At 39.6% G+C, this 24,962-nt stretch overlaps 2 protein-coding genes and 1 non-coding gene across 4 annotated transcripts; 1 reads left to right on the top strand and 2 right to left on the bottom strand.

The window, feature by feature from the left end:
* Positions 1-13,371: 13,371 nt before the first annotated feature.
* On the bottom strand, positions 13,372-13,478 carry LOC127743307 (small nucleolar RNA R71). Its single transcript, XR_008004701.1, has one exon. It is a non-coding gene; the product is annotated as a small nucleolar RNA R71 (small nucleolar RNA).
* An 894-nt stretch (positions 13,479-14,372) lies between these two features.
* On the top strand, positions 14,373-14,891 carry LOC107469387 (uncharacterized). Its single transcript, XM_016088768.1, has one exon. The coding sequence runs from the start codon at positions 14,373-14,375 to the stop codon at positions 14,889-14,891; it is 519 nt and encodes a 172-aa protein (XP_015944254.1).
* An 8,722-nt stretch (positions 14,892-23,613) lies between these two features.
* LOC127742400 (G2/mitotic-specific cyclin S13-6-like) lies at positions 23,614-24,656 on the bottom strand. Of its 2 annotated transcripts, XM_052254963.1 has the most exons (5): positions 24,599-24,656; positions 24,393-24,499; positions 24,237-24,279; positions 23,886-24,139; positions 23,614-23,785 (listed from the first exon to the last, which is right to left on the bottom strand). In XM_052254963.1, exons 4-5 carry the CDS (start codon positions 24,123-24,125, stop codon positions 23,627-23,629), a joined length of 399 nt encoding a protein of 132 aa, XP_052110923.1. In that variant the 5' UTR covers positions 24,126-24,139; positions 24,237-24,279; positions 24,393-24,499; positions 24,599-24,656; the 3' UTR covers positions 23,614-23,626. The 2 variants fall into 2 exon arrangements, with proteins under 2 accessions (XP_052110923.1, XP_052110924.1); XM_052254964.1 differs by having other exon boundaries at positions 23,886-24,147; positions 24,393-24,641.
* Between the last annotated feature and the right edge of the window lie 306 nt (positions 24,657-24,962).

The following is a 24,962-nucleotide window of genomic DNA, read 5'->3' as shown; positions in this document are numbered from 1 at the left end:
GAGTGTGTTTCCTATGATTGTGGGTGTACTAAATGGCTGTTCGAATTTTGTGTTCTATAATTGTAGAAGTGGATTGTCCCTTGTTGATTGTTATTGCTTACCAAGTATATATAAAATGAACTAAACTTCTAACCCCGATCCTACTAAGAACTCCCCAGTTCTTACCCCCTATTTTCACTCCTTTTAGCTATAGGTACGAAGGTTTAGTGTAGAGCTACAAGAGCATAGAAGATTATGTTTATGAGTAGAGTTGTTAGACTTTATTTTTCCCTCATCGTTTATTGTTTTGGCTTTTAGAGGGGGTAGGACTAGTGTTTGAGGATCTTTGAATAAGTCCATGTATATAAGGCTATGTGAATATATATACTTTTGTGATTAAGTGATTTAAAAAAAAAGTCTCCTTTTGTTTTTTTTTTTAATTAAAGTTTAGGTTCATATTCGCGAAGGCTCGATATTAAATAAATATAGTATGAAATTAAAGGAATAGAGGTAAGTAGCACTCGGACTTTTAGCACGATCATGAGGTGGTAAAAATCGCAGTGTTATAAAATACCTCTCGAGAACCCCCATCGAGAACCCTGCTACCGACGGAGACAATTGGGGTAAAGGGGCAATGATTGAGATTGATCCCAAGGTGGTCGTTATCACCAATCCAAAGAAAAGAAAAACAAACTCTGGCTCGAAAAAATCTTATGGAGAAGAATTTTGACGCGGGGCACTTTATTAATTCCCAACTCCTTCGTGGCACTGAGGAGTTCTTCTAGGAAGAAGACTTGGCTGCCCAAGCGAGGTAGACGTACCAAAGTCTTCTCTGAGCAGCTGCCATTGCCAGGAAAGTCGAACCGATGTTAGCATAAGGTCAAGTATTAGAGGGGAAACTTAAGGCTGCCCAGAGGGATATTTCTAATCTGAAGAACCAAGAAGAATCCCTGAAAACCCGTCTTGATGAAGAGGAGAAGAAAGCCAAAGAGAGAACCAATGAAATTAACCGTCTAGTGAATCGTGACCTCACACTTTCCCACTAGCTCAATACTGCTTTAGGTCGAGCTACCATTGTGGAGGGGAAAGTGAAAGTGTTGGAGGAAAAACTTGCTGAAGCCACGAGGTCGGCTGAGGCTGCTAAGCAGGTGCTTCATAACTTGTAAAAAAATGTTGTGTTGTTGAACCTTTTGTACTCTTAGAACTACCAAGCTGATGTGATGCCTCCATGTAATTTGAAGTTTCGTTTGCAACTTGTCATTTGGCCAGTATGATGGCCTTTTTGTACTTTGAATATTTTTAATTTGTCATTTGAATATTTTTAATCTATGTTTTGGTTGCTTTAATTGCTGTTATTTCTTCATCTGGTTGTCAAGTCGTTGCGCAATGGATATCTGCTTAACGTAGTGTTGTGGTACCCGGGGTGATCAATCCTGACAACCATTCCCATAACTTGGTAACAAGGGTGAAATAAGTCAAAGAAAAAATGGATTTGATAGTCATGATGCAATTGTTTTTCAACTGTGGGCCTCGTTAAAACCCCTTGCCGTTGCCTCTGCCTGAGGGCAAGGGGAAAAAGTACTCGTTCTATAATAAAACGAATATTCTTTGCAACAATGTGAATTTAAAGAAGTAATGAACAAACTAAATGAAAAAGCAAATGGAAGCAAAGGTAAAGGTAAACAGTAACCGTATGGCCATTGGGTCATGAGTCTTTCAAGAGTAGAATCTCTTAAGGTTTGTCGCATTCCAAGTCCTTGAGACCTCTCTGATCTCCCGTCTAAACGTTCTAGCTTGTATGCACCTTCCCTGGTACTTCTATTACCCAGTATAGTCCTTCCGAATTAAGTGCGAGCTTGCCTTCTTCTGGGTTGGCAGGCCAATGTCGTTACGCCATAGCACTAGATCACCTTCTTCAAAAATTCTGTTCTGCACCTTCCGATTGTAACGCAACGCTATCCTCTATTTCAACGCGACTTCCATCAAATGGGCCACCTCCCTTGTTTTATCTATTAGGTCTTTTTCAATCACTTCACTACCGCCACCTAGGAGTAATCTTGGACTTGGCTCTCCAATCTCTATAGAAATGACCGTGTCAATGATGTACGTAAGCCAGAAGGGCATCTCCCCGGTTAAAGATTCTGGTGCTGTCCTGTAAGTCCACAAGGCAGAGGCCAGTTCGTCTACCCAAAAGCCCTTTCATTGATCTAGAGGCTTCTTTAACTCATTGAGGATGACCTTGTTCTTCGCCTCAGCTTGCCCATTACTCTGGGTATGCTCTATGGAGGAAAATTTCTAGTTGATCCCCAGTCCTGTCATGAACTCTCCAAATTTTTTGTCAAAAAATTGCGTCATATTGTCCGACACAATTATCTTTGGGATCCCAAACCTAGTGATTACTTTCTTCCATAAGAACATCTGACAATTCTTAGATGAGATACTAGCCAACGATTCTGCCTCCACCTACTTCGTGAAATAGTTAATAGCTAGTGCGATTTTTTTACAACCCACACTACTTACCGGCAAGTGCACCGGGTCGTACCAAGTAATACCTTACGTGAGTAAGGGTCGATCCCACAAGGATTGATGGATCAAGCAACAATGATTGATTGATCGGCTTAGTTAGGCAAGCAAAAATTGGTTTTGAGATGTTCAAAAGGTTTAAGTTCGAACTTAGAATATCAAAAGGATAGACAATTAAATGAGTTGGGAATAAAATGTTGAGAAAGCAGTTAAGGTTTCAGAGTTATCTATTTTCCAGATTTATTTTTATCACTAACAAATTTAATTATGCAAGATATAATTTCATGGCAAACTATATGTGACTAGGCCCTAATTTCTTAGACCTTCCTAGTCTCCTCTAAAATTCATTAATTGCCAATTCCTTGGTCAATTAATTCCAATTAGAAGGTGATGATCAAATTCTAGTTTATATGCCAAAAGAATTCTAATTATCCAAAAATAAAGGGATTATATGTCACGTATCCCGTTAAATACAAACAATTAAAATTCAGTATAATATGTTTTCAAGCTGTTGTTCAAGTAAAGAGCTTTTCCAAGTTTTACAAGAACTCAATTAGAACATGGGTCATACTTCCGTTCCACCCAAATTCATAAAATAAAGAGCGAAAATAATTATTGAAGTATAAATCAAGACATGAATTAAATTAGAAAGATCAAACGAATAAATCCACACAAATAGACAGAGCTCCTAACCTTAACAATGAAGGATTAGTTGCTCATGGTTCAGAGAAGAAAAATAAGGGTTCTGGTAACAATCTCGTCCCTGTCTAAATGTACAGAGTTTCTATTTATTACTAATCCTAATAGGTTTAAAATCAAAAATTAAAAATAATATCTTTTCCTAAAAGATAAGATTTGAATTGAAATTCGAATTAATTAACAGATCTTCATTTGATGGTTGGGGACCACTTGATTTGTCCATTCTGCAGCTTCTAATCTGTGTTTTTTGGGCTGGAAAGTGGGTCAAAACAGCCCAAAATTCGTAACCAGCGTTTTTTGAATTATTGCAGATCGCGCATGTGACGTGTCCGCGTCGTCCACGCGTTCGCGTCATTTGTGCATATTCCAGTCCATGCATTTGCGTCAGACATGCGATCGCGTCATTGCGATTTCTCCATTCCGCGCGGTCGCGTGAGCCATGCGTCTGCGTTGGTTTTCGCTAGTCATCTCTTTGGTTTCTTCTTTTTCTCTGCAGAAACTTCATCAAATCCCTTCGAATGCTATCTAAAATAAATAAAATTGCACAAAACTCAAAATAGCATCCATAGTGGCTAAAATATAATTAATTCTAAATTAAACTCAACAATTTAGATGCAAATTCACTAGAAAAAGATAGACAAGATGCTCACGCATCACAACACCAAACTTAAATTGTTGCTTGTCCTCAAGCACCCAAAACTAATATAAGCTTATGATGTGAATTTGCATGAGAATGAGAGTTTGATTACGCTCATGTCTCTTTTTATAGTGGGGTTTATAACTGTAATCCTGGATAGGTTTGGCATCTCACTCTCCTTTAAATCAGAAGGATGTCACTGCCATCTGGAATTAGAATCCGGATAATATTATGAATTCTTTGATCTTTTATATTTCAGTTCAATCCTTGAACATAGCAAAATTTACTTTAATTTATTTTCTTTGGTGCTTTGCACTTTGAGCCTAGCCGTGACTTTAAATATTTTGTCTCAAGAGTTACTTGACACAGAAACACCACAAGGACTTAACTGGGGAACTCTCTTTGAGTTTTGATTTTTCTTTTAATTACTCCCAGACAGTGGTGCTCAAAGCCTTTGGCATACTCTGTTAAATGTAATTGATCTTGACTCTAAGTGTTCTGTCTCAAGGATTATTTGACACAATCACACCACAAGCATATGAATAGGGAAACAACTCTTTGAGCTTTTAATCATGTCTGACTTCTCTAGTCATTGATACTCAGAGCCTTGGACCTTGTTTTTATTTTATAAATTTTTTTTCTTTGTTTCTTTTGCTTCAAGGATTAAATTTTTATTTATTTCAGAGAAGGTTTAATAATTCTCTAAATTCCTGTTCCTTATACATCAACATCCCTTGATTCAAATTCAAATATGTACTGTTCATATCATGCATTCAAAAATCACAGAAAATACCACCACATTTAAGTAAATAAGACTATTTTTAGAATTAAACTCAATTTCTTATGCAATACATCACTTCTTTTTTTTTCTTTTTTAGATTCAAGTTCAGTGAGTGGTACATGAAACATCTTTTCAACATTAAAGAAATTCTAACTAATAAAAGATCATGCAACAAACAAAGCAAAATAGCAGAAAGCCAGAACATAACATAGAAAAAAGAGGGGAGGAATAAAAATGAAAGGAACTTAACCACCTTAGTTATCCTAGCTGTCGCTTTATTCTTCATGTTGTGCTCCTCCGTGAAGATGATTTGCCTCCCTTTTGGTGCCATAGGAATAAACAGAAAAGCTTTAAGCGAAGAGTCAACACCAAACTTAAAGGTTTACTTGTCCTCAAGTAAATAAGAACTAAAAAATAGAAAGAGATAAATATTATGAGGAAAGAAAAATTAAAGGATAAAAGAATAAGAGAGAGTTAGGATTGGGGGAGAGAGAGAGAAAGAAAACTGGGCGGCGAACTAGTGTAGCGCAAGCGACGTGAACGCGTGGGGCACGCGTTCGCGTGATTGCGTTTTAGTTAGTTGACGCGGTCGCGTCGGTCATGTGGTCGCGTGACCCATGTTATGCTTTGGGCGCGAGTGTAGCCTCGCGCCTGCACAACTCTCTGTTCGAATTTAAATATTTGCCAAATCTGGGGTGGCGCGATCGCGTGGCGAATGCGATCGCGTGAGTGGCTTCCGAAGGGAATGACGCGGACGTGTTGGCGAAGTGTTTACGTGATAGGGATTATGCGTCTAGCACCTAGCCAGCACCACTCCAGCACAATATTTGGTTGTGCACCCTTTTTACCTCGAAAATCAGGGCACGCAGCCGCGTGGGTTACGCGGTCGCGTGGGAGGCTAATATTCCCACATGACGCGGACGCGTCGGCGACACGGTCACGTGGGGCAATTTGTGCCACTGGCACGCCTCCAGCCACACTCCAGTGTGACTCTCTGTTCATTTTTTCTCCCCTCTCCTTGCGACGCGGATGCGTCGCTGATGCGGTCGCGTCGCGTGGCTTTTTTTTATAGCTTGAGGTGTTCGGTTCCTGGGAGAACATAGCTGCATGATCAGAAAATTAGTAAGAACTCAATAAAAATAAAATAACTAAGAAAAACTACTATGAAAAATAGTGAAGGATACGAAATTATCGGGTTGCCTCCCGACAAGCGCTTCTTTATCGTCACTAGCTTAACGGTCAGCTCCTCTAAGGAAGAGGATTATAGGGGCTTAGCTCTTCACCCCTTACTTTGAACTTCTTTTCTGTGTCTCCATAACGCAGCTCAATATGTTCCAGAGAGAGGATTCTGATTACTGTATAAACCCATGCTGGATTGCTGGTCAACACCACCTTCATTCCTGGGGAGAAACCTTCAGTGGAGATCTTTTTGTTTCTCCATCCTCTAGGTACTTTCTTCTTTTTGGGAACCTCTTCCTTGGTAGATGATGCATTCCCAACACCAAACTTAGGTTTGATGTCAGGAGGAATTTTATTGACTGTTATCAAGGGAGGTTTGAGCTACAGATTCTGCTGTGTATCATCAGGCAGTTTTTGAAGGTTTGGATCAATAAGCTCAGCCTGCATGCACATTTCTTCTTCACCGGTTCGATGTATATCTTTGAAGACATGAAAGACCAGTTGCTCATTATGCACTCTAAGTACTAATTCACCCACTTCTACATCAATCAGCGCTCTTCCAGTGGCTAGAAATGGTCTTCCTAGAATTATAGAGGCATTCTCATCTTCTCCTGTATCAAGAATCACAAAGTCTGCTGGGAGGAAGAACTTATCCACTTTGACCAAGATATTCTCTACTAATCCATATGCAGGCTTCATAGATTTATCTGCCATCTGTAATGCTATCTTTGTGGCTTGTGCCTCTTGGATTTACAGCTTCTTCATCACAAATAAGGGCATTAGATTTATGCTTGCCCCTAGATCACATAGGACTTTCTCAAAGGTTGTGCTCCCAATGGTGCATGGAATTTGAAAGCTCCCTGGATCTGGCATCTTCCTTGGTAAGTTATTCTGAATGACAGTACTATATTCCTTAGTCAGGACTACTGTCTCATCTCCCTTTAAACGCTTTTTCTTTGACAACAGCTCCTTCATGAATTTGGCATAGATATGCATTTGCTCCAAAACCTCAGCAAAAGGAATATTGATTTGTAACTTTCTGAAGATTTCCAAGAACTTTGAAAACTGCTTGTTCTTGGTCTCCTTTTGAAGTCTCTGAGGATATGGCATCTTAGGCTTGTACTCAAGAGCCTTTTCCAGTGTAGGATAAGTGTCAAGAGAGTCTGGGAATGGGTTGTCTGCACACTTTGGAGGGGTGTGCTCTACTTCTTCTTTCTTCTCCTCTGGAACATCCTTTTCAACTGGCTCTTCATTGGCCTAGGTCTCAGAACCAGCTACTTTACCACTTCTCAATTGAATAACCTTGCAATCTTCTCCTGGGTTCACCACTGTGTCACCTTGAAATGCACTTGCAGACCTCTCAAGTATTTGCTTGCTCAATTGGTCTACTAGCACCTCTAAATTTTTAATAGAGGCTTTGGTCTCCTGCATAACTTGTGCTTCTGTACTTGCCACTTGTCCACTTATCACAGTGATAGCCTTGCATTCTTCTCTTGGATTTGGAATTGTGTTACTAGGAAGGCTATTAGTGGTCCTCTGATCAATTTCATTAACTCTGGTGGCTATTTGACCTATTTGAATCTCCAGGTTCTTGATGGATGCTCTGGTTTCTCGTCTAAAACCTGTCAATATTGCTTCCAAATCATTGTTCTGTTGGAAACCGCCCTGATAATTATTGTTGAAGTTCTGAGGTCTCTGAGGTTGATCCCTCCATCCAACATTTGGGTGATTCCTCCATCCCGGGTTGTATGTCTTAGAATATGGGTCATTGTTGGGATTCCTAGGACCACTCCCCATGTAATTCACCTGTTCAAAAGAAGGTTAAGCACAATCATAATTATCATTTTGCACAAAATTACCTGCCATGTCATAGGAGACTTCCTGTGGTGGATTTTGGGTGTTGATAGCTGAGACTTGCATGCCACCCATCTGTTGAGTAAGTAGATTTATTTGCTGAGACATCAGCTTGTTCTGAGCAAGAAGAGCATTAATAGCATCTACTTCCAACATGCCTCTCTTTTGAGGGGTTTCAAAGTTCACAGGATTTCTGTTAGAGAAGTATAAATATTGGTTGCTAGCAACCAATTCAATAAGCTCAATAGTCTCCTCCAGTGTCTTCTTCTTGTTCAATGAACCTCCTGTAGAATTATCTAAGCACATTTTGGACATATCACCTAAGCCTTCATAAAATATGTCTATTTGTGTCCATTTGGAGAACATGTCTGGAGGGCATTGCCTAGTCAGTAGCTTGTATCTCTTCCAAGCTTCATACAGAGTCTCACCATCCTTCTATCTGAAGGTCTGTACCTCCATCCTAAGCTTAGTCAGCTTCTTTGGTGGGAATAATTTTGTGAGAAACTCAGTAACCACCTTGTTCCAAGTATCCAAACTGTCCTTGGGTTGAGAATCTATCCATAGTTTTGCTCCATCCCTCAGAGCAAACGGGAAGAGCATTAGTTTGTACACATCTGGGTTCACTCCGTTTGTCTTCACAGTATCACAAATCTGCAAAAAAATTGGAATGAATTGATTTGGGTCTTCATGGGGAAGACCATGATACTGGCAGTTCTGTTGCACCAGGGTGACCAGTTGAGGCTTCAACTCAAAGTTGTTCGCAGTAATAGGAGGCACCACGATGCTTGTTCCATAAAGATCTGCGGTAGGAGAAGAGTAGGAGCCAAGCACTCTCCTTTGTTGCTCATTTCCATTCGGGTTTGCCGCATTGGGATTATCAGCATTGTTAGCATTCATAGTGGATTTTGCAGCCTTGTACAATTTTGTCTGTTGTAAAAGTCACCTGAAAGTTCTTTCAGGTTCAGGATCAAAGTCTAAGAGATGTTCTTTGTCTCTGTTCCTGTGCATAAACAAACAGAAAACAAGAAAGAATGGGAATCTCTACGTCAGAGTGCAGAGAATTCCCAGTGAGGTAACCTGTGTAAAGAGATAAATAAAAAAAATACTAAATAAAATAAATAAATAAATAGAAAAAAAGTAATAAATAGGTAACACCAAACTTAATTTCAGAAATTAAGTAAAATATTGGTGTTATTTATTTATTAAAAAATTCTTTTGAAATTTTATTTTATTTTATTTTTTATTTTATTTAATAAAAGGAAAAAAAGAAAAGAAAGAAGGAAAACGTGACAGGGGAGGGGGAACGAAAGAAAAAAGAAAGAAGTGTAAAAAGAAAAAAATATTAACGTAAAAAAAGAGTTTTTTTTTTGGAAAAATAATAAAACAATATTTAAATAAAAATTAAAACTAAAACGCCTAATCTAAGCAATCAAACAACTAATAGTTGTTAATCACTATCAATCCCCGGCAACGGCGCCAAAAACTTGGTGTGATTTTTTTACAACCCACACTACTTACCGGCAAGTGCACTGCGTCGTACCAAGTAATACCTTACGTGAGTAAGGGTCGATCCCACGAGGATTGATGGATCAAGCAACAATGATTGATTGATCGGCTTAGTTAGGCAAGCAAAAATTGGTTTTGAGATGTTCAAAAGGTTTAAGTTCGAACTTAGAATATCAAAATGATAGACGATTAAATGAGTTGGGAATAAAATGTTGAGAAAGCAGTTAAGGTTTCAGATTTATCTATTTTCCAGATTTATTTTTATCACTAACTAATTTAATTATGCAAGATATAATTTCATGGCAAACTATATGTGACTAGGCCCTAATTTCTTAGACCTTCCTAGTCTCCTCTAAAATTCATTAATTGCCAATTCCTTGGTCAATTAATTCCAATTAGAGGCGTTCCACCCAAATTCATAAAATAAAGAGCGAAAATAATTATTGAAATATAAATCAAGACATGAATTAAATTAGAAAGATCAAACGAATAAATCCATACAAATAGACAGAGCTCCTAACCTTAACAATGAAGGATTAGTTGCTCAGGGTTCAGAGAAGAAAAATAAGGGTTCTGGTAACAATCTCGTCCCTGTCTAAATGTACAGAGTTTCTATTTATTACTAATCCTAATAGGTTTAAAATCAAAAATTAAAAATAATATCTTTTCCTAAAAGATAAGATTTGAATTGAAATTCAAATTAATTAACAGATCTTCAGTTGATGGTTGGGGACCACTTGATTTGTCCATTCTGCAGCTTCTAATATGTGTTTTCTGGGCTGGAAAGTGGGTCAAAATAGCCCAAATTTCGTAACCAGCATTTTTTGAATTATTGCAGATCACGCATGTGACGCGTTCGCATCGTCCACGCGTTCGCGTCATTTGTGCATATTCCAGTCCACGCGTTCGCGTCAGGCACGCGATTGCGTTCATTGCGATTTCTCCATTCCGCGCAGTCGCGTGAGCCATGCGTCTGCGTCGGTCTTCGCTGGTCATATCTTTGGTTTCTTCTTTTTCTCTGCAGAAACTTCATCAAATCCCTCCGAATGCTACCTAAAATAAATAAATTGCACAAAACTCAAAATAGCATCCACAGTGGCTAAAATATAATTAATTCTAAATTAAACTCAACAATTTAGATGCAAATTCACTAGGAAAAGATAGACAAGATGCTCACGCATCAATAGCTACAATGAGGTACTTGACTTGCCATGGGGCCACCGGGAATGGGCCCAAGAGGTCGACTCCCCACTGGGAGAAAGGCCGGGAGGCCAGCATGAAATTTAGCTCTTCTGCCAGTGCCTTGTGGAAATTTGCGTTTTCTTGGCACTTCCTGCACTTTTTCACGAACTCCCAAGCGTCCGTCATCATAGAAGGCCAATAGTATCCAGCTCTAACGAGCTTCTGGGGCAAGGCTTTTCCCTAACGTGATGGCCGCAACATCCTTCATAGACTTCGCTTAGGACGTAGTCCATTCGGTCGGGGTGTAAGCATATCAGCAGGGGTTGATTAAGTCCTCTCTTGTACAGTTGTCCCTATATTACTGCATACTTTGCCGCCTCTCTTCTTATTGCTTTAAGATCCTTTTCATTTCCAGGGAGCATTCCTTCTTCGAGGAAACATTGGATCGGGCTGATCCAAGAGGGAGGTTCGGAACTTGGGTCAGACAGAGGGTCACCGATGGCTCCTTTGCCAAGCCCTGGATAGGAGATCGGTTTCCCACTTCAAAGTTGGTGCTCGCTAGTTTTGACAAAAGGTCTGCTCTGACATTTCTCTCCCTTGTAACATGCTGGACCACTACCTCAATCAAATCCTTACACAATTGCTTTAATTTCACCAAATACTTTTACAACAATGGGTCCCTGGCTTGGTAGGCCCTGTTCACTTGCGAGGTCATGACCTGAGAGTCGTTGTTGACCTCGAGCTTTGTCACTCCAACCTCTTTGGCTAAAGTTAAGCCGCTGATGCATGAGCATCTTATAGCCATTTTTCTATCATTTTCTAGTTAATTTTATTTAGATTTTATTTAGTTTTACTTGATTTTAGTGCAAAAATCCTTGTTGGATGCTACTTTGAGTTGTTTTAGTGTTTTTACGATTTTAGGTGAAATTCGGAGCAATTTGACGGAGTTTGGAGCAAAAAGGAAGAAAGCTGTTAGCACCCCCCCTGGGCGCTAAACGTTCAAGCTGGCATTTAGCGCCAGAAGGGGACCTTAGCCAATATGCCATCAACCTCTATGGGGCGTTTAACATCCAAACTGGCGTTAAACGCCAACAGCAGTCCGGATCACCCCCTCTTTGGGCCGCTCAAGTAGATTTAGCACTTATTAATTTTTTATTTTTTTTGTAATTTTTTATTTACAAACAATATCTTTTAGTCTTAGGATTTATTATTTTGTTTTATTTCCATATCAAATTAGGTTGATATAAAAGGAAAAAGATCACTTAGGATCCGGCTCTTCTTCCTTTTGCACGTTTTCAGAACCCTAGTTTCTCTGTAAGTCATGAGCAACTAAACCTCTTGGTTACGGTTAGGGGCTCTGCTTATTTTTATGGATTAGAACTATTGCTTTTCTATTTTAATTAAAGTTTTAATTCAATTCTAAGGATTGTTTTCATTCTTAATCTTATGAATTGGGTGGAACGAGAGTATGACCCTTTTCTACTTGAGTTCTTGTGATTCTCGGGAGATTTATCTCGCTTGAAAACAAATTCCTCCTGAATTGCTAATTACATGAACTGATTAGGATATGTGACATAAAGTCCTGTTAGCTTTGGGCAATTAGGGTTTTTGTGGCGTTAAACTAGTTTTCTGAACTTAACCTTCTAATCAGAATTAAGTGACCACAAGAGTGACGGTTAATGAATGTTAGAGGAGGCTAAATCACTAAGAGATTATGGTTTAGACATTTATAGTTTTCCATAGAATGAATTATGCATTGTTAAAATAGTTTGTAAGAAATTTTACTCCGGAAAGATAAACATCTCCGAAGCCTTGATTGTTATCTCATACTGTTTTACACCAAACTCTTATTTGCTTTCTTTATTTACTTGTTTATTGTTTATGCGAATCACAACTCACCAAACCCCTTTTGTTTCCCCTAACTAAGTCCAACTTGACAACCATTGCTTGCTCAGTCCGACAATCCTCATGGGATCGACCCTTACTCACCTGAGGTATTACTTGGATGACCTGGTGCACTTGCCGGTTAAGCTATTGGGAATTTCGAACTGCTGCACCAAGTTTTGTGGCGCCGTTGCTGGGGATTGTTTGTGATTGACAACTACTAGTTGCCATATTACTTAGATTAGGTATTTTTATTAGTTTTGTTTATTTACTTTTTCTTTTTAATTTTTGATTTCTTATTTTATTTAATTTTCTTTATTTTTGAATTTTGCCCTATTTATTTTCTTTTAATTTTTTATTTTAAGTTTGGTGTCCCATTAGTGTTTTTACCTTCTTTTCAATTTCTAAATTTTTAGAGTCTTTTGCTTTTTAATTTTCGAAATTTATAAGTTACTCTTTTACTTTTATTTTCAAAAATTTTTTAGTTTAATTACTTACTTTATTTTATTTTTTTTACATGAATATCTCACTGGGAGTTCTCTATACTCTGACATAGAGACTCCCACTTTTCTTTGTCTCTTGTTTGTTTATGAGCAGATACAGGGACAAGGAACCCCTTCTTGAGTTTGATTTTGAACCTGAGAGGACCTTAAGGCGGCATTTGCAACAAGCTAGGACTTACAAAGCCGAAGAGGACCTCAAGGAGATTTTTGAGAAGGAAGCTAAAGAGCTCATTATGGATCCTAATGGAGAAAATCCGAATGCTAATGAGCATGCAAGGAGGACTCTGAGCTCTTACACTTCCCCCACTACTGACTTTTATGGGTGCAGTATTTCAGTACCTGCCATTGGTGCCAATAATTTTGAGCTGAAGCCACAGTTGATCACTCTAGTGCAATAAAACTGCCAGTTTTACGGACTCTCACAGGAGGACCCCAATTTATTTATCTCTAATTTTCTGCAGATCTGTGATACTGTAAAGATGAATGGAGTGAATTTTGAAGTTTACAAGCTCATGCTCTTCCCATTTACTGTTAGAGATAGAGCAAAACAATGGCTTGACTCTCAACCCAAGGAGAGCCTGGACACGTGGAACAAGGTGGTCACTGGATTTCTGACCAAATTTTTTCCATCTCAGAAGCTGACTAAGCTTAGGGTGGATGTCCAAACCTTCAGATAGAAAGATGGAGAATCCCTTTATGAGGCCTGGGAGAGATTTAAGCTTATGATCAAGAAGTGTCCCCCTGATATCTTTCCAGAGTAGACCAGGCTGCATATCTTTTATGATGGCCTCTCTGAGATGGCCAAGATATCACTGGACAACTCTACTTGTGGTTCTTTGCATATGAAGACGACGTCTGAAGAGGCTAATAAGCTTATAGAGATGGTTGCTAATAACCAATATCTATACACTTCTGAGAAGAACCCTGTGAATACTGGGACAATGCAGAAGAAAGGAGTCTTGGAGGTGGACACACTGGGTGCCATATTGGCTCAGAACAAGATCATATCCCAACAGATTAGCATGATCTCTCAACACTTGATTGGGATGCAAGTTTCAACTGTCAACACTCAAGATGCATCCTATGACATGACTGGGAGCTTCACCCAAGAGGACGCTTGTGGCTATGCTCAACCCACCACTTAGCAAGTAAATTACATGGGAAATTCCTCTAGAAATCCCAATAATGATCCCTATACCAATACTTTAATCAAAGATAGAGGAATCACCCTAACTTTGAGTGGAGGGAGCAACCATAGAGGTCCCAACAAAACTTTAACAACCAGGGCAGATCCAATCAGAACAGGTTTAACACCCATACGTTCCAGCCCTCTCAACAGCAGCAATGACCCTCTTAGAGACAAGACAATTCTGACTTAGCCACAATAGTCTCTGAACTTTCCAAGACCACTCACAACTTTATGCAAGAGATAAGAGCTTGAATTCGGAACTTGGAGGTACAAGTGGGTCAGTTGAGCAAGAGGGTACCTGAGAGACCTTCCAACACTTTTCCAAGCAACACAGAGGTGAATCCAAAGGAAAAGTGCAAGGCCCTCACCATGGGCAAGGAGGCTGAGCATACAGAGATGCATGCTGCTGAGGAATGAAAGGAAGAAAAGGCTCAAGGAGAAGCTAGAAAAGCATTGATGCACGCCCTATTGGTGGCACAAGAGCCTAAAGTACAACACCCTCAGAAACTGCAAGAGGAGACCAAGGATGGGAAATTCACTCAATTCTTGGAAATCTTTAAAAAGCTACACATCAATATTCCTTTTGCTAAGGTGTTGGAGAAGATGCCTCCCTATATGGCCTGTTTGAAAAGTGCATTCTCTGAAAAGAAGGTCTTAAGGGGAGATAAAACTGTGATATTGACCAAGGAGTGTAGTGCACTAGTCCAAAAAAGGCTACCCAAGAATATGCATGATCCCGGAAGTTTCCTAATTCCCTGTACTATAGGAACCATCACATTTGAGAAGGCACTGTGTGACCTTGGTTCAAGCATAAATCTGATGCCTCTCTCTGTGATGAAGAAGCTGGGGATTCAAGGGGCACATGCCACAAGAATTGCACTAGAAATGGCCGACAAGGCCCGAAAGCAGGCATACGGATTGGTGGAGAATGTCCTAGTAAAGGTTGAAGACCTTTACCTCCCTTTAGACTTGTGATACTTGATACGTAAGAAGATACCGATAACTCCGTCATCCTACAAAGGCTGTTCCTAGCTACTAGAAGAGTCCTGATTAATGTAGAAAGAGGAGAGTTATGCCTAAGGATGCATGAGGACTATTTGTTGTTCAAGATTTTTAAACCTCAACCACTCTCTGACAAAGGAAGTACTAGCATGCATAGTTAAGTGCTTAAGCCCTCCTACTTGGTTGAAAGCCATACAGTTCCCCCGGACATCAAACCTAAGTTTGGTGTTGGGCATTCACCACCAACCAAAGATGGAGGAGGCACCAAGAAGAAAGTACCCAAAGGCTGGAGGAATAAGAAAATTCCTACTGAAGACTTCTCACCTGGCATGAGAGTAGTCTTCACAAGAAGTCTAGTCATACCACACACTGTGAATATAATCCTGTCTCTAGAACATGTTGAGCTAATTTATGAAAGCACAGGAAAGAAGTTCACAATGAGGGGTGAAGATCTGAGCCCCTATGATCCTCCTCCTTAGAGGAGATGCCCGTCAAACTAATGATGGTAAAGAAGCGCTTGTTGGGAGGCAACCCAACCATAGGTATCCTTTAGTTTATTTTGCTTTATTTCAGTCTTACTTTAGTTTGATTTTCTTTCATTTTATTTCTCATTTATTTTCATAGTTTTTCTAGTTTTTCTAACATTTGTGATCATGTACAGCACTTAGAACAGGAACAGGAAAACTTAGGCGGAAAAATAGCACATCCTGGAGGAGACATGCTGGGGGCGCTAAACACCAGTTCTGGCATATAGCACCATGAGGGGAGCAAAAAAAATGTGTCCCCCATCTGGAGTTAAATGCCAGAACCAGCGTTTAACGCCCAGGGGGGAGTTTCGAGAATGGAGGCGTGGCTTTAGCCCTTAGTTACAACCTACTCCCAAACACTTTTAACACATTCAAACTTTATCCATTCTTTCTCCTCTTTCACCCACTTTTCCATCCACATTCATCCATCCCAACACCCATCTTCCCTTGATTCTCTCAACCCACCTCCCACTCCACCCAATCCCCTCTCATCTATCCCATCCATCTCTCTTCCCAACAACCCAAATTCAAATTCAACTTTTCCCCCACCCTTCACCCATGACCAAATCACAATGCACTCCCACCTATAAATACCCCTCTCTTCATTCACTTTCACCACACCTCACACTACTATCTCCTTACTTCCTTCCTCTTCACCATACACACTCCCTTCTTTTTATTTCCCCTTTCCCTTAGCCAAGGCCGAAGCCTTCACCTCCTCTCCTCCTATCCATTTTTCTTTTCCTTTTTTTATTTTCTATCTTTATTTTTCTCAGAGATAAGCAAAACTTTTAAGTTTGGTTTTGGGCGCTCTACTTTGGTCCTTCATTTTTTACTATTTCCATGGCACCCAAGACCGGAGAATCCTCCTCAAGGAAGAGAAAAGAAAAGGCGCCCACCTCCAACCTATGGGACTTCACTTGGTTCTCCTCTAAGACACATGAGGGGCATTTTTATGAGGTCGTGCACAAGAAGAAGGTGATTCCTGAGGTCCGCTTCGATCTGAAGCCGGAGGCGTACTTGAAGATCCTATACTAGATTCTGAGATGGGGTTGGGAAGTTCTAGTCAACACCGTGACTAAAGTTGGAGTATTAATAGTGCAAAAGTTTTATGCTAATGCTTGGGTGACATACAAGCATGTTACAGGCGTGAACCCAGAATCGAAGAATTGGCGCACTATGGTCAAAGGGCATATCATGGATTTCAACCTGGAGATTGTGAGGGTGGCGCTACAGTTACCACAATTCGGAGAGGACCCTCATTCATACACTCAGAGGGTCAATATTGACCAGTAGTTAGATCAAGTCCTTGAAGACATCTGCCTTCCTAGAGCTCAGTAGAGGAGGGATTCCAAAGGCAAGCCATATCAGATGGGTAGACATGACCTTAAGCCAGTTGCTAGATGATGGTTGGAGTTCATCGAACGCTCCATCGTCCCTATGAGTAACAGTTCTGAGGTTACAGTCGAGAGAACAGTGATGATTCACTGTATTATACTCGGCAATGAGGTGGAGGTGCACGAGGTGATCCCTCAGGAGTTTTACAGGATAGCGGACAAGCCCTCCACCACTACGAGACTGGCTTTTTCTCATCTCATCTACCACCTATGTGCAGCAGCTGGAGGTCGCATTGATGGAGATACCCTGATTGGAGTTGAGAGGCTAATCACAAAGAAAGGGTATGGAGCACGCTAAATCGTTCAGACAGGGACCGTAGTAGGAGCCAATTCCACCGCCTCCATAGGATCTTCCAGAGATGCCTCAGGGAGTTTACGTCCCTCCCCGTGATTATTGAGATTAGTTGACTACATCTATAGGGGAGCTGACATCATCTGTTGATTAGCTGAGGATAGAGCATCAGTGTCACGCTACACTCCTCCATCAGATGATGGAGGAACAAAGGAGGTAGGGGCATGACATAGAGGAGCTTAAACACTTCAGAGGATTTCCCGGAAGAAGCAGTAGCCACCATCACTGAGGTGGTTGAGTTTCATTCTCCCTTCTTTTATCTTATGTCTGTTTTTTAGTTATTCATTCTATTTTCTGTTTTCTTTTCTAAGTTTGCATGATCACTAGTAGGATTTCCTTACTTTCTAGTTAGCATTTGTTTTAGTACTTTATGTTTATTTTAAAAATATGTCTTATGTATCACTTGCTGAGGTTAAACAAAAAATCAAAAGAAAAAGTAGTATAATGCATGAGATTTTGAGTATATATTACGTATTCTAGTTACTTTGATGTGGTGGTAATATCTCTATTCTGAATGTATGAATTAACTGTGCATATTTGATATTGGAGTTGAGTATTTTGGTTCTTGAGGAACAGGAACTTAGAGAAGTATTATTGAGTCTCTGAAATAAGAAACAGATTGATTCTTGAAGCAAAACAAATAGCAAAATGAAAAGAAAATAATAAAGAAAAAGAAATAAAAAAAGGTCCAAGGCTTTGAGCATCAATAGTTAGGAGGGTCAAAACTGATCTAAAGCTCAAAAGAGTGGTTTTCCCTAATCATATGCTTGTGGTGTGAAAGTGTCAAGTAACCTTTGAGACTGAACACTTAAAATCATAACCCATTGCTGTGACAGAATATGCCTAAGGCTCTGAGCACCACTTTCTGGGAGAAAAAGAAAGAGAAATTTGAACCCAAGGAGTTCCTCAATTAAGTGCTGGAAGACAAAACACTTAGAGTCATAGCTAGGCCCAAGGTGCAAAGCACCAAGGAAAAACAAAAGTTGTGTTCAAGAATCAATTGGAGCCTAAAGAAGAAAATCTATAATATCATCCGAGTTTTAGTTCTAAAGGATACCAATAATTCTGAGCTTCAAAGGATAGTGAGATGCCAAAGCTATTTAGAATTAGAGTGTCTTTTGCCCCATTCAGTAACTAGACCTGAGCTTAAATGACAACTCAAGGTTCATACATTTTCTCTTCTTGGTCCTATATTGTTTTGGTTGCTTGAGCACAAGTAACAATTTAAGTTTGGTGTTATGATGCGTGAGCATCTTATACCCTTTTTCCTATCATTTTCTAGTTGTTTTTATTTAGATTTTATTTAGTTTTACTTGATTTTAGTGCAAAAATTCTTTTTGGATTCTAATTTAAGTTATTTTGGTGTTTTTATGATTTCAGGTGAAATTCGGAACAATTTGGCGAAGTTTGAAGCAAAAAGGAAGAAAGTTGTTAGCACCCCCCCCAGGGCGCTAAATTCCCAAATTAGAGTTTAGTGCTAGCAGGGGACCTCAGCCATCACGCCATCAACCCCTATGGGGCGTTTAACGTCCAAACTGGCGTTAAACGCCAACAGCAGTCCGGATCACCCCCTCTTTGAGCCTCTCAAGTGGATTGAGCACGTGCTAGTTTTATTTTATTTTCTTTTTGTAATTTTTATTTACAAACAATATCTTTTAGTCTTAGGATTTATTATTTTATTTTATTTTCATATCAAATTAGGTTAATATAAAAGGAAAAAGATCACTTAGGATCCGGCTCTTCTTCCTTTTGCACATTTCCAAAACCCTTATTTCTCTGTAAGTCATGAGCAACTAAACCTCTTGGTTACGATTATGAGCTCTATTTATTTCTATGGATTAGAACTATTGCTTTTCTATTTTAATTAATGTTTTGATTCAATTCTAAGGATTGTTTTCGTTCTTAATCTTATGAATTGGGTGGAACAAGAGTATGACCATTTTCTACTTGAGTTCTCTTGTGATTCTCGAGAGAGTTATCTCGCTTGAACTACAGCTTGAAAATAAATTATTCTTGAATTGCTGATTACACGAACTGATTAGGATATGTGACATAAAATCCTGTTAGCTTTGGGTAATTAGGGTTTTTGTGGTGTTTAACTAGTTTTCTTAACTTAACCCTCTAATCGAAATTAAATAACCACAAGAGTGGCGGTTAATGAAGGTTAGTGGAGGCTAAATCACTAAGAGATTGGGGTTTAGAAATTTACAGTTTGCCATAGAATGAATCATGCATTGTTAAAATAGTTGGTAAGAAATTTTACTCCGGAAAGATAAACATCTCGAAAGCCTAAAATGTTTTCTCATACTATTTTACACCAAACTCTTATTTGCTTTCTTTATCTACTTGTTTATTGTTTATGCAAATTACAACTCACCAAACTCCTTTTGATTCGCCTAACTAAGTCCAACTTGACAAGCATTGCTTACTCAGTTTGACAATCCTCGTGGAATCGACCCTCACTCACCTGAGGTATGACTTAGATAACCTGGTGCACTTGCCGGTTAAGCTATTGAGAATTTCGATTCCCGCACCAACCGCCTATAAGGGCCTCAAACTCTGCTTTGTTGTTAGAAACTGGAAAATCAAACTTGATAGATTTCTCATAGGTCATTCCCTCTAAGCTTTCCAAAACCAAAATGATCCTGGCTCCTTTGAACGCTTGGTTGGACACTCCGTTAATATGGAGTTTCCATCGTGTGTTCGGGTCCTCGGGAATATCTCCGGTCACTTCAACCAAGAAATCAACCATCACTTGTGCCTTGATCGTATGACAAGGCTCATACTAGATGTCATACTGAGACAATTCAATTGCCCAGGTTATCATATGCCCCGCCAGGTCAGGCTTCTGCAGGATCTACCGAACCACCTGGTCGGTTCTCAGGGTGATTGGGTGCCCTTGAAAGTATGGCTTCAGCCTCCATGAGGATATCAGCAGAGCTTAAGCTAACTTTTCCAGCCTAGTATACCTTAACTCCGCCCTTTGGAGCACTTTGCTTATGAAGTACACGGGTTGCTGAAGCTTATCTTCCTCCCAAACCAAGGCAGGTGCCATGGCCTCCTTAGTCACTACAAGATAGAGATATAGAGCTCGCCCTCCTTTGGCTTATTGAGTATTGGTGGTTTCGACAAGATCTTCTTAAAGTGATTGAAAGCTTCTTCACAATCTGGGGTCCACTTAAAGGCCATCCCCTTCCTCATTAGGTTGAAGAAGGGTAGCGCCTTTGGTGCCGATGCACCGAGGAATTGAGACAAAGCCGTCAACTTTCCTTCCAGCCTCTGAACATCCTTCACATAACCAGGACTTGTCATCCAAAGAACAGCTTCGCACTTATTTGGGTTAGGCTCTTCTCCTTGTTGTGTGTTCATAAATCCCAGAAACTTCCCTACTTCCATGGCTAATGCACACTTTAGGGGGTTTAGCCTCATATTGTGTTTCCGGAGTGAGGCAAAACGACTTCTAGATCAGTTACCAAACTACTCAGTTCAGCCATTTTTACCAATATATCATCCACATAAACCTCTAGTGACATACCAATATGGTCTTTAAAGACTTTGTTCATCAATCTCTGGTAGATCACCCCTGCATTCTTTAGCCCAAATGACATGACTTTGTAGCAATAGGTCCCTATCGACGTTATAAACGCCGTTTTATCTTCGTCAGTTTGGCGCATCAGGATCTGGTTGTATCCTGATTATGCATCCATGAAGCTCAAAAAATGATATTCCGCTGCCGCGTCTACCAAGGCATTGATGTTAGGAAGAGGGAATGAATCTTTGGGACATGCCTTATTGGGATTTGAGTAATCAATGCACCCCTTCATTTTCTATTTGCCTTCTTTACAAGCACCATATTCGAGATCCATATTGAGTAGTCTAATTTCCTGATGAAACTGGCTTCCAACAAGCTAGCCGTCTACGTTGCTACCTCGTCGTCTCTTTCAAGCGACATTTTCCTCCTACGCTGCGTAACTAGTTTGGCTTCTGGTTTCACGGCTAAGTGGTGTGACATAAAGTCGGGTTCTACCCCTGGCATGTCAGTGGGAGTCCAAGCAAAGAGGACTCTATTTTCCCTAATAGCTTCCATGAGAGGTTCCTTCAATTCATGGGGAAGGTTTCAATTTACAAATGTAAACTTATCATCTATGTCCCTTACTCGGAATTTCTCTAGCTCTTCTTGAGGCTCAAAATTTAGCTTTTCATCAATCCTTGCATCCAAATCTGCCAGGAATACCCCGCCTGCTTCCTTTCATTTCTTTCTAAGTGGTAGACTGCCGTTATCACAAGCAACCTCCGTCTCCAGGTCTCCTCAGATCATCCCAACAGATTCATTATCCATCACAAACTTCATCGTGAGGAGCTTCGTGCAGATGATGGCCGATATCTTATTAATTGTTCTCCTACCTAAGATGACGATGTACGCCGTGGAGCCTATCAGGACCATGAACTCCATTATCGCCGACATCCTGCTTCCCCCGGAACCAACGTAGATCGGGAGAGCAACTGATCCGTTGGGCTTGATGTAATTGTCTCCCAATCCTATGACCCCGTGACGGTGGCTTTTGAGGTCACTCTCCTTGAGCCCCACGACATCAAATACATTCCGGAACATGATGTTTGAGTCAGTCCCTATGTCCACTAAAATTTGCTTGACCAAACCTGTCCCGATCCTCGCCGTGATTACCATTGGCGGGTCCTCGGGGTGGTCATCGCACCAACGGTCTTCCGGGATGAAAGATATTTTGGGGAGCTCCTCAGAAGGGACTTTGGGGCTCCCCGATGACATAGCTAGCACCTTAGTGTCTTTCTTTGCCGCTGACTTTGATTTAGGTGGTACATCTCTTCCAATCACTAAGTTTATCACAATTGTTGGAGCAGTCTCCGTGTTCTCGGGGAGCCCTTGCCTCGGCTTCATAGTTTGAAGCCTTTGTGGTAATCGCAATACAAGCTTTTGTTCCCCCCATTCGGCCCTTGGACTACCTTGGCTTGGCCAGTATACCTTTCTCCATGATCTACTGGTAGACCTTAATGATGGGTGTCGTGAGGGGGTGTATTTAGTGAATTTATCCACCCAAGGAAATTGTTTAAATAGTTTCTCAGACGTTCCTTTCTTTGGGGCCTCTGTTGGCTTTTCCGTGTAGCTAGCTTGATGAGTTGGCTAGTTGTGTGGCTGCTGTTTGTTGGCAACCACCACTTGGCTGACTTCTTCTTCATTGATATATTCCTTCGTCGCATTTTGGATCTCCTGCATGGTCCAATCGGGTTTGGTGGTTAGGTGTTTCCTGAAATCCTCGTTCAGCAAACTATTAGTCAGGGACAGGCCCGCCACCAAGTCTGTTAGGCCATCAATCTCTAAACATTTGTCATTGAACCGGTCGAGGAACTTCCTCATCGGCTCGATTTAATTTTGTGTCAACTTGATTGACATGCATCCCAAATGATTGCACCAAGGTTTTTTTTCAATGGATGGAGGAAAATTGTAAGGTCCAGCCAACATTAGTTTACACTATAGAAAAAACACTACTAAAACATTAGTTTACAAACGGATTTTTAGTTACCGACGGAATTATTGATGAATTTTGTCCATAGATAAAAGCCTCATCATAAATTATTTACCGACAAATTTTTTTGTCAGTAATTTACCGACATATTTTTTTCTGTTACCGACATTTTTCTTTGGTAATCGTCTCATTCATTTCACTAAAAATGTCAGATTTTTCGATAAATTTTCTGTCGGTAACTAGTGTCAAATTTTTTAACAGATTTTCTATCGGTAATTAAAACCTAGAAAATATTTTTTTAATTTTGCATACAAATAGATTTTCTGTCTGTAAATCCGTCAGTAAAGTAAAGTAGAATTTTTTTCAATTTTTTTGTTGCAAAATAAACCTATTTTCATATAAAATAAATATAAATTTAATCAAAACAAATTTTCATCTAACTTATATTAGAACATTCATAGTATTTCAAAAAATAAACAAGTTCATCATATTATCAAACCAGAAGAAAAGTACTATAAACAAACAAGTCAATTCAAAACATAAACACAAGTGTATTGATATAATCCCAATGTATTGTTCAACTATACTAAAAATGTTTACTATAATACTCAGGGTCATCTTCAACCTCATCATCATCATAGTCTTCATTATCAATCTGAATACGTGACACACTTCCTCCCAAATCCACAAGGATTCATCTCATCTTGGCGTTTATATCAGGTTGTGAACCCATATATTCATGCACACGACCATCATCATGTGTCATCAAAGTCACATATATACATTAGGTTAACAAAAATACATAGGAATGAAATTTAAGGAAAGCAAAAACACATGAATATAAATCAGGACAAAATTAAAGAAATTAAAGACAGAGCAAAATTATATATGCCTTAGGCAAAAAGGTGCATTGTTTTATAAAGGAATGGAATTAGAGAAAGAGTAAAAGCAAAAACAATTGGAGTACTTTAGTGAGTCTGTAGAACTTGTTTATGTCATCAATGTACTCCACTACTGCCAATTCATTGTCCATGTCAGTTGCAACAATGTTCACCACTTTCTTGGGCATATAAGAGAGTCCAGAAGCAGCCTGAGATTAACTAATTCTTTATGGTATAAGAAACCACAATGACATTGATGCAAAACAGAAGGTAGAAAAAAAGAAGAAAGAAAAAAAAGTTGTTCATCACCTTGCTTCTAGTCGAGAGGACTGAACTGAAGTCCTTAGCATTTTCCCTGGTTACCCCTTCCTTTATCTTTCTTCCTCTAGCGGCTTCTGGCTTCCTCTTCTTTTCTTTCTCGGATTCATCATCTGAGCTGATGACAATGACTTCATGTTCTGTTGGTGGCTTCTTAGCTGCTTCTAACTTTGTTGTAGCAATGAAGTTCCTCACGCCAACCCCCATTAGCTGGAACCACTCCTGCTCCATTCGCAAGTTCAGTGCTTGATTTCTGTACAATAAGAGACATCGATTTTTAGAACCCAACCAAGAAAATAACAAAAAAAAAAAAAAACAGAATGATAGAGAGTTAATAAGTACCTTGTTCTTCTCTACTGCAGCTTGATTATTAGCATAAAACTTTCTACAAGAGAAAACAATTTGAACTTTTAATTTAAGTAGAATACTCTGAATCTGTAGCATAAAAGAGAAGCCTTATGGTGTAAAAAAATACTGAAGAACAAATTGGATTATTACCTTGTGTTGCGCTTTGTCACATTTTGTTCTGCTTGCTTAGCCACAAGATTACCAATGTCTTGTAATGCACGCCTATTGTTCCTCCTTTCTGCTGCTGCCACAATAACCTTTTGATGAAACATATTTCAGTGATTTGCTTTGTAATAATATATGAACAACAGTAAGAGAGAGATTGATCAAACATTAGTGTAACTATTTAGATTTACCTCTCTATTTATGATTAAATGGCCTTATCCATCTACCATGTCTGGAATCATCATAATTTGCATCAATGATTTCATATAACTAGTAGTGTGACTGAACTTATACTATTCATCATTCACCTTGACATCACAGTGCAGATATGATTTGTATGCAAGTAATCAAGTGCCATCAGCAGTTGAACAAGCCACTTACAAAGCTTCTGTATGCCGAAGATGACAAGAATGTGTTAAACATTAAGTTCCAACCATGCACCAGGCTTGTAAGTAAAAGAAGTCACAACGAGTAACCAACCTCTTCAGAAAAATGAATACCATTAGACTTTTTATAGCTTCAGCCTGTCACAACAAAGAAACCAAAGAAAGATTG

Source organism: Arachis duranensis, chromosome 10 (genome assembly GCF_000817695.3).
Source record: "Arachis duranensis cultivar V14167 chromosome 10, aradu.V14167.gnm2.J7QH, whole genome shotgun sequence".
NCBI lineage: Eukaryota > Viridiplantae > Streptophyta > Magnoliopsida > Fabales > Fabaceae > Arachis > Arachis duranensis.
Note: the sequence above shows the minus strand (reverse complement) of the source record. Positions and strands in the feature narration are given on the sequence as shown.

What these genes read in the sequence shown, in the direction of transcription:
- LOC107469387 (XM_016088768.1), top strand. Translation starts at nt 14,373, where the DNA reads ATGCACGCCCTATTGGTGGCACAAGAGCCTAAAGTACAACACCCTCAG.
- LOC127742400 (XM_052254963.1), bottom strand. Translation starts at nt 24,125, where the DNA reads ATGGAGCAGGAGTGGTTCCAGCTAATGGGGGTTGGCGTGAGGAACTTC. An exon ending in TCCTCTCGACTAGAAGCAAG is followed by an intron (nt 23,786 to 23,885) that starts GTGATGAACAAC and finishes AGTTAATCTCAG; the next exon opens with GCTGCTTCTGGACTCTCTTA.